Source organism: Zophobas morio, unplaced genomic scaffold (assembly GCF_036711695.1).
Source record: "Zophobas morio isolate AGI-343-1 ecotype UQ-CSIRO unplaced genomic scaffold, CSIRO_AGI_Zmor_V1 ptg000030l, whole genome shotgun sequence".
NCBI classification, from domain to species: Eukaryota; Metazoa; Arthropoda; class Insecta; order Coleoptera; family Tenebrionidae; genus Zophobas; species Zophobas morio.
This window is the reverse complement of record NW_026972135.1, coordinates 6,581,284-6,595,270: the sequence shown is the minus strand read 5'-3', so window position 1 is coordinate 6,595,270 and position 13,987 is coordinate 6,581,284. Positions and strand designations below refer to the sequence as shown.

Here is a 13,987-nt window from a genome sequence, read left to right as displayed (position 1 = left end):
TCACGAAGACTTCCTGAAAACAAGGTAGACTCTTGGGAAATTATAAAGACGTTGGACCGGAGCAAATCTAAAGAAAGGGTAGCTATGTCAACATTGTCAATAAATATGTTTCCTTTGAATCCATATGGACGGAGAAGAAGAGACACCAATGAAGTTTTCCCGGAAGCAGTTCGTCCAACTATAGCTAATTTTGTCTTTGAGTTTACAACAAAATTTAAATCGTTTAATACGTTGGTGGTGTTGTAGGCAAAATACACGTGTTGGTATGTTATTTCGCCTTCTGAAGGCCAGTTTGTCACAACCACGCCGTTTTTATTTTCTTGGGTTTGCCTAGTGTATTGGAGAATTCTTTCAACTGTCGTCATATAGTTTTCGAGTCTGGTCCAAGAGCGGCACAACGTCTGTTGTGTTATGGTAAATATAAATATTTGCAAGAGACCGAGGCCTACATTGTCAGACGATATATCTAAAACGGTAAACTTTATTGTCGATTTGTAGCCACTTATAAAGTTACCTTGATCTAAAACTAGAAACAAAACAACTGCAAAAGCGCCAAAACACACAGCACATGTATCAACAGTCAAATGAAAGGCTTTTTCACAAGACATATACATGTACGAAGACGAAGTATACAAATCTTGGCGTTTATCAAATTCCTCACGTTGAAGATTTTGTTTTTTGGAAATTGTAATAGTTGCCAATCCGTCTAGAGTTGCGTTAATATGACCAACCAAAGGACTGCGTGCTGAAAAATACTTTTATATCAAAAATATTATTATTGGGGGAGCGTACTTGAAAACTCCAGTCGCTTGAGTGCACGTCCTGTTCTTAAATAAATCGTTCTGGAAGTGATGATTATTGCACCAAAAACTAAACACCCGATCAAAAAATAGACGTTTATCATGGCTGCTAGAATTATGATCCCGGCTGTTTCTGCAATGTGCTAGAATATAAAGTGTAAGTTTAGATCGATGAAGCAAACTCACTTTCAACAGTTCGTAGAATGTTCTAGACACGAATTCTTCAAGGTAGAGCATATCTTCCGAAAAACGATTTAATATGTTTCCAGCGAAGTGGCTATTGAAGAATTCCGTTGAAGAATTAACAATTTTAGACAACAAAAATTTGTGTATAGATATAGAAGCCTTTTTAGCCAGACACCAGCAAAATATTGTGTTGGCAATGAAAAGCACAGTTGCTGCTACAATTAAAATGGGGAGAACGTAGATCATTCTTTGTCGATTTTCTAGTGCCTTCGTCGTGGTGGAATTCTTGAAGATAAGTTGTTCAGTGCCAATCCTACAACAATACCAATTATACCCATCTATGTGATACTAGAATTTACCAGTTAGCTTGTAGCTTGTTAACACTAGTTTTCAAAACCTGGGTTAACACAATCAGAGAGAAAGCAACAATTTTTGAAAGTCCACCACAAGCGTCTAAATATTTCTGATACGCTTCTAATTTGACTTTTCCTGAAGCTTTCACTTCTTGGTAAACATTGTCATCCGCTTCAAGATTTTCAACCAACTTTGTAGTCTCAGCAGTTGTATTTTCTTTTATTGTTAACTTTTTTTTCACCAGTTGCTTATCGTCACTCTTAATAGTTCCATTCTCTAGTGTAACTACTCTGTCGGTATTACCAATATAGTGCACGTTTTGCGTAACCAGAAGAATGATTTTGTCGTTCAAAAATTTTCTCAAACACTCCTCGTAAACAAAATCTGCGACCATCACATCCAAATGACATAAACAATCGTCGATTAAGTACACGTCGCAGTCTTTGTAAACAGCTCGTGCCAGATTGATTCTTGCTTGTTGGCCTTTACTCAGATTATCTCCTTTATCTGCCACCACCGTCGAGTCTTGTACTTCGTCAAGCAAAGCGCATACTCTTAGGACTTCCAGATATCGCTCTTGGTCGAAACTACTTCCAAATAATATGTTTTGCTTAATGGTAGCTGGAAAAAGCCACGGCTCCTGAGATGCATAAGCAAAACTTTTCATATCTTCTTTTGCCAAAATTGTTAAAAAGTATGTTTTTCCGCCACCAACTGGTCCGGTTATGGCCGTGATTCCACTACTGTATTCAAAGTCCACGTGTGGCGTTTTCACACTCAATAAAGGAGTGTTTGTGGAAGGTTCGTCGATGTTTCTGCTTGTTGTTCTAAGAAAATTTTCGATTCTTGTGATAGCAGCGATTATTGTTGCAAATTCTAGTACTGCCCGTGGCAAGATGTGTTGCAGAGGAATACGAAGTGCGTTGAGACTGTTCAGTATGACAAACAGTGTACCAACATTTGAGTTAACTCCGGAAAATATTAAGCTAACCACAATGATGTACCACGAGATGTCAATAAACGAAGACGAAATGATGACGTTGGCGTTCAACAAGATAAATATTTTAGTAAGAAGAGACACTTCTTTTCTGGAAACGTAAACTCATATGAGATGTACCATTTTAAGCTCTTACTTTCTAATTCCTTGAATTTTGTCTTGGTAATAGTCACCCCACAGGTAGTACTTGATCAACGATATCCCCCCCAAAACCTCTTTAGTCGTTTGAAGCCTCTCATCCGTCTTTGCCAAAGTTCTAACTCTGAGTTTCTTCACAAAAATTGCCAATATTCCTAAAATGGGTAAAGCCAACCCTGATTGACCACCGGTACTACAACTCACCACTGATAGTCACCGCCGTGCCAATAACGACAATCAAAATCACAAACAGCCAACCAACTTCTGTATACAACACGTAACACACAACAACAATTTTCAAGATATCTCTCAGCATGAAAGTCACCATTAGTACGAATTCTTCAAACTCTGACACATCTTTCGTGATGAGATTAACACTTCTGCCAATTGATACCGATTCCGATTCTAGAATTCGTCTGTAGATTAGAGAAGTGAGACCAGCGCGGATTTTTAGAGTAAACGTGATGAGTCCTAGCTCGAGGTTGTGGGCATATAAAGCTCTAATGAACTCGATTAGTACCAACAATGCTCCATAGGCACAGGCTTCGCTTTTTGGAAAAGTGGTACGGTCTGAAGCGAAGTACAAAATAAATCTTTTGGTCACTCTGGGTTTCACAGCTCTGGAAGAAGGAACGTAAATTTGGAAGTTGCAATGTCGGAAGAATTCGTACGTTAGAGTTAGCGGGATGATTAAAGTTAGTACTAGTAGAAAGTACTGTTTGCCGAAGCATTTGAACAGAAGATGTGGTAAGGAGTTTCGGTTCTTTGCTGCTTGTTTCGTCCATTCTTTTTCTAGTTTTTGTCCTAATTGTTTCGACTCGTACGATGGTAGTACTTCGTATATGTCGGTTTCATTCAGCTCTTTTTTGTACCCTTTTAGAAAGAGTTTGGCTGTGTAACTAAATCTTTAGTGTTATTTTCTGGTACTGTCATTCGGGTATTCTACTTACGTGAAAAATAATTTTGCAAAGAAATTAGTTCTGCTTACAGGATTGAGTGGTTTTTGTGTCTTTTTTTGGCGATTCATTGTTAAGTATAGTAGTTTTTCAAGGTACTATCTAGGGTTCAGCATTTATTATTCAGTGTTTTGATGAGTTACACACCTGTAAAAACAATTTACATAAAAGTACATGAAAATGTAGCACAACCGTTACGTGAGCGATACGAAACAGATGATAAGGAAATGAGTCGTGAGGTGCCATAATGATAATAAAAAGTAGGATTTGACAAGGTTATTTTATGTGATTGACTGAACTGTGTCTATCTATTTTGTTAGTGTACAATTTATAAAAATTTTAGTATACAAAGATTTCTATTGTTTTGTTTCTGAAAGAGTGCTTTTTCTCATATTAAGAATCTTAAAGATCCCTTGTGCTAGCCAATTTTTGGTTCTGATTTATTCACCCAAAAACTTTAGAACATTTTAAACACTTTTCCACTACAGTACACTTTGTTAAATTAAACGTAAACATCAATTATTCCCATCCTCAACATGCCCAATTACGATAACCATCTAACACCAAATCACCGATTTAAAACCATTCAAAAATGCATCACTCGGTCAGCACACGTTCCATTCGGTACCATGTCCCTAAAACCGTTTCTCTTCATCCTACTGCACCTCAGCAACAGCCACTCGTCTTTCGTAAGTTAACCCATAACCTCTCCATATCTTCACCATTTTCTTCCAGATGACTGACAAATACGCCGTGAATATAGAAAGTGGTACTTTGTGTCCAGATAACGATAAACTCGAAGTACCAATGAGAATGTTCCGCGTGGATAGACTTAACCGCACCCATCGGGTTTTTAATGTTGATTTTACTTTCACCCAACCATTGGACGAGTCAGCTGAAGGTACTCTTTTGATGGATAAGTGGAGCAACGGCAAGTGGATCAACATGCCGTTTTTTCCTTTTCACAGAGATCCGTGTAACGTTGCTATGACTATGTCGCCTCCGGGTGTCATATCCATGTGGGTGGAAATGGAGAGGTCTTTGGGTATTAGGAATCCAGGGAAATGCCCCGTGGCGGCTGGACACTACACCATGAAAAATTACGTGATAGATATGACGTATGATTTTCCGTTTTTTAGTGGCAGGTTTAGGGCAACTCCGATGTTTCGCAGGATTGCCACCAAGAAGAAGATTTTTTGCGCGATTATTATCTTGACGTTTTCGGAATTAATTAATTAATATACCCATTGAGAAAATAAAGGTGGACTCATAAACCACTGTTTATTTATAACGCTGCAGTTTATCAATTGTAACGACACTGCGTATTATGTAGATCGTTTAGAATATATTCAAAGGAAATTCCTGAAATTCTTGAGTTTCCAACTAGATGGTGCGTACCATAATTAGACACAATTGTATCTCTCTGATTAACATTCATTTCTAATGGAAAGTAAACCTATAAGAATTTATGTGACCAAAATTCACCAGCAACAAATAACGAAAAAATCGGAAAAACCATCGAAAAACCTTCCTGAAAATGTACCGGTTGCCCAAGATTTTTTATATTCGTACTAACACAGGTTTCACAGACTAAAGTTATGTCGTTCTGCATTGTCCAGTTTAAAAGCGACTCTAAACTTTTTTTATCAAAAGTGTTTTCGATTTTCAAAACATGAATTTTAAAATTTTGCTCTTCAAGATTACCGGTCAAAGTACGAATTTTGTTTCCCGTTAACCTAACTTCTACAAAACTGCGATTCTGGAAAATGTTGACCGAAATTTGTTGCAGCAAATTGTTTTCCAGGAAAAGATATACATTCGTGGCATTTGATCCTCCGAAGGCGTCTTCGTCGATGTTTGCAATCCTGTTATTTGATATAGACAACATAAAACCTTTTTTCTTGACAAAATCCAATGAAGATGGTCCCAGTTGTGTGATGTAGTTTTTCATTAAAAGCAGGTCTTCAAGTGTGGGTAAGTTTTCGTAGGCTTTGGGGTTCAAAGTCGTTAGTTTGTTTTCTTCAAGAGTGAGTTGTTGTAGATTGGAAAGATTAGCGAATGCTAGATTTTCAACGAACTGGATTCCATTACGACTGAGATCTATATGTGAAAGTTTGAGATTCCTAAAAGTGTATGTTTGGATAACTTTAATGTTGTTTTCTTGAATGTAAAGTACATAAACTTCTTGTCCGTGAAGAAAATCTGGTTCTATTTCTACAGTGTAGGTGTTTATAAACTGCAAGCATTGGAGTGGGTATGAGAGATTAAATAACCCGTCGAACAATTTGCTAACTTTATCTTTAACGTTTATCATCTGCACAGGTTCTGATGTCAAAATTATGGACTCCTTGTGCGGTTTCTCGTCCATTTTGTCATCTATTGTAATATAGCTTATCGAAGTAAACCCTTGCGATAAGAATGATATTTGAAGATACCAAAAAATAAGGGTACGAATAATATAGGCGAACATGTTGTGTGCTTCTACTCTAACGAGATCTAGACTACGTTGATTTTATTATCGGTTCGAAATAAAGTTGCCTCTAAGGTAACAATTACCGGCTGTTGTAATCCCTGCATTGGAAGTATCATTCATATTTCCCAATAGAAGTGCCTCGATTGTACATAGCGTAATCGTAGGCTAATCATAGTAATCGAGACCATAGACACTTTCATGTTCCGAAATTACAGTAAATTTTGTATGCATATTAACGACTATTGTGTAGATGGTAAAATGCTAAGCAAAAATTTGCTAATCAGTGAAAATCGTAAAATTGAAAACTCGAGAATCTCTAATAAAAAAATTGCAAAATCTAGAAATAAAAAAAATCGGAAATTATTGGAAAAAAAGCTTTTGTAAGCTTCGGATCTTAGGTCTTTTGCTTTTTTATATCTACTTCAGGCATTGCAGCGAAAGAGAAATTTTGTTTATTTAACGCCCATTTATTAGAGAATGAATCCTTTAGTTCTGCAATTGAGAATTCTGACACCGCAAATGTAGAAAATAAGTATCTAAAAAAACTGCTGAAGGATAAAGACTTGCACATAAAAAGTTTATGTGCCAACTTGGACATACTCCACAAGCAAATAACCTTGCTAAATAACATCATAATTAAGCGGGAGGAAGGAATTTCTAATAATCATAATCCAGAAACGACATCACAAGAAATTAATGAAATTGTCAAAAACAGTAAGCTGCTCCCGCTCAAAAACACCAACGATAAACAACAGAAAAAAACGCAACACCAAATCAAAGAGATAAAGATAAGAAAGTAAAGAAGACACTTCGTGGTTATAGCGAACTCCAGGAGCCAGTTCAGGACGATAACGAAAACCTGGACAATAATAAGACACTGCAGAATGAAGAAGATAACTGGAATAAAGTAAAAAGCAAAAAAAGACATCGCAGAGAATCCAACAAACCGATAATTGGATGCTCGGTGGATAATAGTACCCTCAAAGCACTCCCACGAAGAAGCTTCATCCACGTGTATCGACTAAATCCTTCAACGACTACAAAGGATATCGAAGATCACCTCTGCATGTCAAATATATGAACTTTCGGAGTTGAAAAGCTGCAGTCAAGATATCCGGACCTATATTCAAGCTTCAAAGTGACCATTGATCATAAAGACCAAGACGTAGCTATGAAACCTGAAACCTGGCCTCCTGGCAGCTGTGTCAATCGTTTTTTCCATCGGATACTAAAGAAGACCGCGTTGCCTTAGAGGTAGAAGGCTATTTGAACATTCTGTCAATCAACATCCAATCACTGAGGGCTAAACTAGCGGAATTTGAGGCAGCAGTAGCAAACGATGACTTCTCCCTCCTTACCCTTTGTGAACATTGGCTGATGGCAGTAGAAGCTGACCAAATACGTGTCAATAATTTTGTAACTGAGTCTTATTTTTCCAGAAACTCAACGAAACATGGGGGCACAATGATTATGGGGAACGCTGAAGTTTCTTGCACTCGTCTCCAAAATCTCGAACAACTCTCAATTGAGAAACATGGTGAGATGTCTGGAATTTATATGAATAACCTAGAAATTTATGTGATAAATGTCTATAGATCACCCTCTGGAGATCTGTACAAATTTTTGAGTACTTTAGAAAAAGTTTTTGGTATAATTAACACATTAAAGAACAACATAATATTGACTGGTGACTTTAATGTAAAATTTGACAAAGAAGATCCTTTAAAAGATTGCTTATTAGATTTTATGAGAACTTATGGGCTTTTTCACTTAGTAGAATTTCCAACTAGAAATAACAACTGTCTGGATAACGTTTTTACAAATCTAGATCACGCACTTTTTCAAATTAGTCCATGGAATTTACACCTATCAGATCATAGAGGCATCAAAATTAAAGTGTTAATTTCGTCTACTAAAAACAAACAAAAAACAAAGTTTATTAAACATAGGCCAATTACTGCTCTTGGTAAATTCAAATTGTACGAGTCGGTGTCCAATATCAACTGGGACTTCATTAAGCTATGCAGTAATAATTCAGTTGACGACTTGTTCACAAAATTTGTAAATCTAATAGAAGGTCATGTAGGGCAAGCCTTCCCTCTAAAAGTAGTCAAGCGTCAACCTAACAACAAGAAAACTGTAAAGTGGTTTGATAGTGAATTAATTCAAATGCGGAAAACATTACAACATTTATGTGAAATAAATAATCTAATTGGGAGTGAACAAACCAAGTCAGCAAAAAACTCGTTTAGGAAAGTATATCGTGACAAAATAAATGAAAAGAAAATGCTTTGTAATGAAGAATTCATCTCTACTGCAAGTAATAAAGTTAAGGCTATGTGGAAAATTATCAACGAAACTAGCAATAAAAGTGTTAATAGTCAAAAATTAAGCTGTGATATGACCTGTGACGATTTTAACAACTATTTTATAAATGAAATTTCAAAATTGGGAACGCAAAGCAATAATGACTGTGATATTGAACTCTGTGATATAGCAAGTAAGTCTACTCACTCCTTGATTAATAGCCCTAGTTTCAGTTTTAAAGAAGTGTCACACATAAAAGTGAGAGAAGCTATAGATAACCTGAAAAATAGTAATTCTTCAGATATCTTTAATCTTAATGTGAAAATTGTCAAAAGTATAAAGGACTTGCTGATACCTCCACTTGCAAAACTTATTAACTTTTGCATAAAATATTGCGTCTTTCCCAAATGTCTTAAAACAGCGGTCACTGTACCAGTATACAAAAAGGGTGATACTAATAATCCATCTAATTATCGACCTATCTCATTACTTCCCATATTTGCCAAAATATTAGAGAAAATTCTATTTGAACAACTTTGTACTTATCTTGAATCACATGCTTTACTTTCTGAGTCACAATATGTTTTTAGGAGAAACCGTTCCACTGGTAATGCTGTTCAGGAGTTAGTTAATTTTATATCTCAGTGCTTTGAAGATCGTAAAATTGCAGTTGCGTCTTTTCTGGACCTGTCCAAGGCCTTCGACTGCGTCTCGCATAAACTTCTCCTCAAAAAACTGACAGCCTACAACTTACTTGGTACCGTCTAGCATTCATCTTATTAGATCATATCTGGAAGATAGACACCAGGTTGTCAAATATAAGGAACAATTATCCGATTGTCTTCCTGTCAGAAAAAGTGTGCCACAAGGGTCCATCCTGGGGCCCCTCTTATTCATTATTTTTATTAACGACCTATCTTCTAGTATAGACTCAAAAATTATCTTGTATGCAGACGATACAACCCTAATAAACCAAGCAACATCGACGGAGACTATCTGCGTCAAAAGAGAGGAGACGCAATCGAGGGATGAAGATTGGTTCAGACAAAACGACCTCAGCTTGAACGCAAATAAAACTACCTCTATGTTATTTTCTTTAAAAAATAGCGATGTTCCACCCGATTTCACCACTTCAGCACAATTCCTTGGGATACATTTGGATGCAAAACTAACCTGGAAAGTTCACGGCGACGAGCTGGCCAATAGAATTAGCAAAAACTTATTTGTGTTAAGGAGTCTTAAAAATAAAGTATCATATCAAGTGCTCAGAACAGCATATTTTGCCTTATGTAAATCGCATCTAAGATACTGTATCCGAACATGGGGTCATGCCAGCATCTGTAATCGCATATTTAGGCTCCAAAGAAGAGCAATAAGAATTCTTGCTGGCATAGATTATAGGGATGATTGCCGCTCATATTTTACATCCTTAAGAATATTAACCCTACCGTCAATATATATATTAAATTCACTGCTACATCTTAAACTTAACATCAATAATCATATGAGACACAAAGATATTCACTCGTATAATACACGTCACAACGCTGCACTTCTTCCAAATTTTGTAAGGTTAAAATGAAACCAGTCATTCAATTATTACTCTGTCAAATTTTACAATAAATTATCAGAAAGTACTCAAAATCTTGGTATAAAGCAATTTAAGAGACAAATATCAGATTATCTCATCAAAAATGCATTTTACAATTATTATGAATTCCTCAGTGTTACCTCAGTAATTGTACCCCCATCCAATGTTTTGACTTGATTTTAAAGTTATAAAAATCCATATGTATGTAATGTGCCTTGTATTGAATTTGTGACTTGTACAACGACTTTTGTTATATGTACTAATAAACATTATTATTATTATTATTATTACTACCTAAAATGCCTAATTTACCGTTAGAGACCTAAAGTGTTAATTACAAGACCTAATTGTAAATTTTAAAAGACTTAAAATAGGATTCCACTACCAACGAAGCGGACGTGCTTGCACAATAGAGATTTTCAGTGAATTCATTGTTTTGACTGGCAGATTGTTTAAAAATGGGTTGCAAGCAACGCCTTTTAGTTTAGTGGTACGGGTTGGTGTCGCCAACTGACAACGCTGGCCTGCATTTCATTTAGATTATAGCCGGAAGGAGGTGAATCTTTGAAAAAGCATTTTATTTGAGAAGTTTATTGTTAGTGATACTGAGTGTCTTTGCGTGTTAGTGAGTGTGCTGGGGCCGTTTTTGATTTTTGTGCATACAGTAAAGAATCCTCACAATGCCTAAGGTAAAATCATCCATGAAAGATAAAATCAAATTATGGTTAGGGAATAATTTGGACACAAATTTTCAATTTCCTTCTTCAACCAAAGACAATGAGTTATTCTGCAAAGTGTGTGGAAAAGTTGTAAGTAAACATTTAAAATACTGAAGCTTGAATTAGGTTCACATTTTTGTTTCCTAGTTTAAGTGCGAAAAAAAATCACACTTTGAAGAACACTACAGTGGCGATGCACATAAAAAGAACGAGAATAAATCCAGCAAACAAACTTTATTAAACACTAGTTCCGACAATGATTTTACGCAATTTTGCACCGATTTATGTAGGGCATTTACCGCAGAAAATATTCCATGGAATAAAGTTAGTTGTCCTGAATTTAAAAATTTTCTGCATAAATATAATTTTATAATTTACAGGTAAAATTAAACAAATTAGAAATTCTATTGGCAATAATGATATATGGATTAGCGTCGATGAAACGACGGACAGATTAGGAAGATACATAGCCCATTTAGTAATTGGAAAGTTATCTTCTGAAGAAGCTGGCCGTCCATTTCTACTAGCTTTGACGCGGCTTCATAAAACTAATAGCAACACAATCTCGAGATTTATAAACGAATCATTGGGTGTGGTATTGATAATTTTAAGCATTGAAATTATTATAATTTATTTAATTGTTAATTAGCAGCTTGATTGTGGCCAAAAGGAACTGAACACAAAAAAGTTAAATGGTTTGTATCAGATGCTGCTTCATACATGATCAAAACTGGTACTAATTTGAAGGTGTTTTATGAAAATATAACACACTGAACATGTATGACACATGGGTTACATTTAGTGTCTGAAACAATTAGACTGAATTATCCAGATGTCAATGGGATAATTAGCAATGTTAAGAAAATCTTTTTAAAAGCACCAATAAGAGTAGAGTTTTATAAAAACAGTTTACCAAATACATTTCTCCCACCTGAACTTGTATTAACCAGGTGGGGCACTTGGATTTGTTGTAAAGTAAAGTAGGTTATTGTTGCATTATTGTTGCATTATAATTTCATTTCGCCATAGTTTTGTTAGCTATATTAAGGGGTCTATTTTGTAATTTATCGCTCCAGAACGATCTCGTTCCCAAACGATAATCGTTAGAAGCAATCGTAAAATCAGGTTAGCGAGATTGTGCAAATTTCCAATTTAAGAGGTCTATTTTGTAACTCTTAACGATCTCGCTAGAGCATCGTTAACTTGCGATAATCGTTCCCATAACGATTTTGGGACTGATAGCGATTTTGTAACATCTATCGTCTCGTTACATAGCGATCGTATCGTTAGAATGTCATCGTTCCGGAACGATAGGTTTCAGCTCACCGTTAGAAGTGTCAGAACACGTTAGAAAAGTATTTATACAATAAAGAGGAACGTTTTGGTGCAAATATGGGTAGAGAAGGTAAATGTAAGTAATTAATGTATGTTTGGATTAGGTTGATAACTTATTATAGGTATATTTTTTTTACTGCAGAGACAGAATGAGAAATTTGTCTCGGGTCTTAAGAGATGTAAACGACCCCTTGATCGTTCGAGAAGAAACCTTTAGGAAGACCTACCAACTGCCGCAGAGTTCTGTATTATTCACCAGAAGTTGCAGGAAAAATTACATACTCATGTGCTGTTTCACACAATCTTACGCATAAGAAATATCGAAAATGAAGAGATCAACATTGTCTATGACAAGGAGAACGATAATAATGAAGAACTTGAATATGAAGAACACAATTTACTACATGAATGGCATATCACAAGAAATAATTTAATAATACAGCATTTTCAATAATGTATTTATTATTTTTTTTACAACATAATGAAATTATTAAACAGTTCCTCTTTCACATACTCGTAGTCTTAAATTTCTGGCCTTCTTTCAAACATTGAATTTCCAATCTACAAATCTCTGGAACACACAGTGACGTTTACTTACCAGGCAGTACATTGTAATTAGAGTGCCCTATGTTATATTCTTGGTGTACTAAAAAACACAGAGGTTATGGTTTATTGTGTAACAGTATTTATAAAGATTAAACATCTCAGTTCTCATAATTGATTGGTCATGACTAAACAAGATGTTCACTTTGTCATAACCAAAGTGTTGATGTAAGCAGAATAATTGCTAATAGTTGTACGATAAATTATAGTAAAGTACACATTTTTAAAAAGAGTGTTCGGGAGATTCATTAATTACACATACCTCTCTGAACTGCTGAAAACTTTTTTGTGGTCCTCCCACAGAATTTAGTTTTGCTATCAACCCTTCCCATATCTTTTCTAAAAGATCTGGCTTGTCCGCTACGAACTTTTGGGCCCTAAAATCTACATTACCTTCTAACTCCTCCACATACAACTCATGTTACTCTTGGGTAATACGCTGGGCCCTTTTACGTTTTTCCACTGCTCCCGTGAACGTATTGTAAACTGAATTTCGTGTTAGTGTGATTATTTTGATGTTTTTCTTTTATAATTATTGTTTACTTACATGTTATAAAGTTCACAAATTTGTCCAAACTTCAATCAGTAGCAAAACAAATGTCACATGTCACAACAGAGAACAACGTAATCTAGACGCTACGCAAATTTAAATACTACCGATTCTAAAAACATTTGATTCATCGTTCCGCTAACGATTTCAAAGCTTTACGATTACGATAGTGTTTATAAAATTGGAAATTTGTACAATCTCGCTAAACTGATTTTACGATTGCTTCTAACGATTATCGTTTGGGAACGAGATCGTTCCGGAGCGATAAATTACAAAATAGACCCCTTATAGGTTTCTTCTCGAACGATCAAGGGGTCGTTTACATCTCTCAAGACCCGAGACAAATTTCTCATTCTGTCTCTGCAGTAAAAAAAATATACCTATAATAAGTCATCAACCTAATCCAAACATACATTAATTACTTACATTTACCTTCTCTACCCATATTTGCACCAAAACGTTCCTCTTCATTGTATAAATACTTTTCTAACGTGTTCTGACACTTCTAACGGTGAGCTGAAACCTATCGTTCCGGAACGATGACATTCTAACGATACGATCGCTATGTAACGAGACGATAGATGTTACAAAATCGCTATCAGTCCCAAAATCGTTATGGGAACGATTATCGTAAGTTAACGATGGTCTAGCGAGATCGTTAAGAGTTACAAAATAGACCTCTAAATTAGGTTGCTTGTCCAAATGTTTTGTAATCGCTGACTCCTCTGTATTTTGTAAGAATATGGTCAGTTGCCCTCGTTACGAGGAAGTGATAAATAGAGGAGTCAACGAAGAGACAAGGGAGAGAATGTGTGTAAGGTAGAGAAGAGGTTGCCATGTGATCATGGCCATGTAAAGTTGTCATGTAAGTTTTAATATCTGGTTGACCGAGTTTCACTCGGCTCGTTTGGTAGTATTAGATCAGATTAGGACAGATAAATATGCGTATAGTATGCATTTTGAAGTACACGCGCTACT

General features: G+C 35.7%; 1 protein-coding gene across 1 annotated transcript; it reads right to left on the bottom strand.

Moving 5' to 3' along the window:
* On the bottom strand, positions 1 to 3,502 carry LOC135138452 (cystic fibrosis transmembrane conductance regulator-like). The gene is made up of 9 exons (XM_064068425.1): positions 3,426 to 3,502; positions 2,680 to 3,374; positions 2,474 to 2,630; positions 1,346 to 2,428; positions 987 to 1,299; positions 793 to 943; positions 515 to 745; positions 58 to 445; positions 1 to 13 (listed from the first exon to the last, which is right to left on the bottom strand). The coding sequence occupies exons 1-9, from the start codon at positions 3,500 to 3,502 to the stop codon at positions 1 to 3; spliced, it is 3,108 nt and encodes a 1,035-aa protein (XP_063924495.1).
* Between the last annotated feature and the right edge of the window lie 10,485 nt (positions 3,503 to 13,987).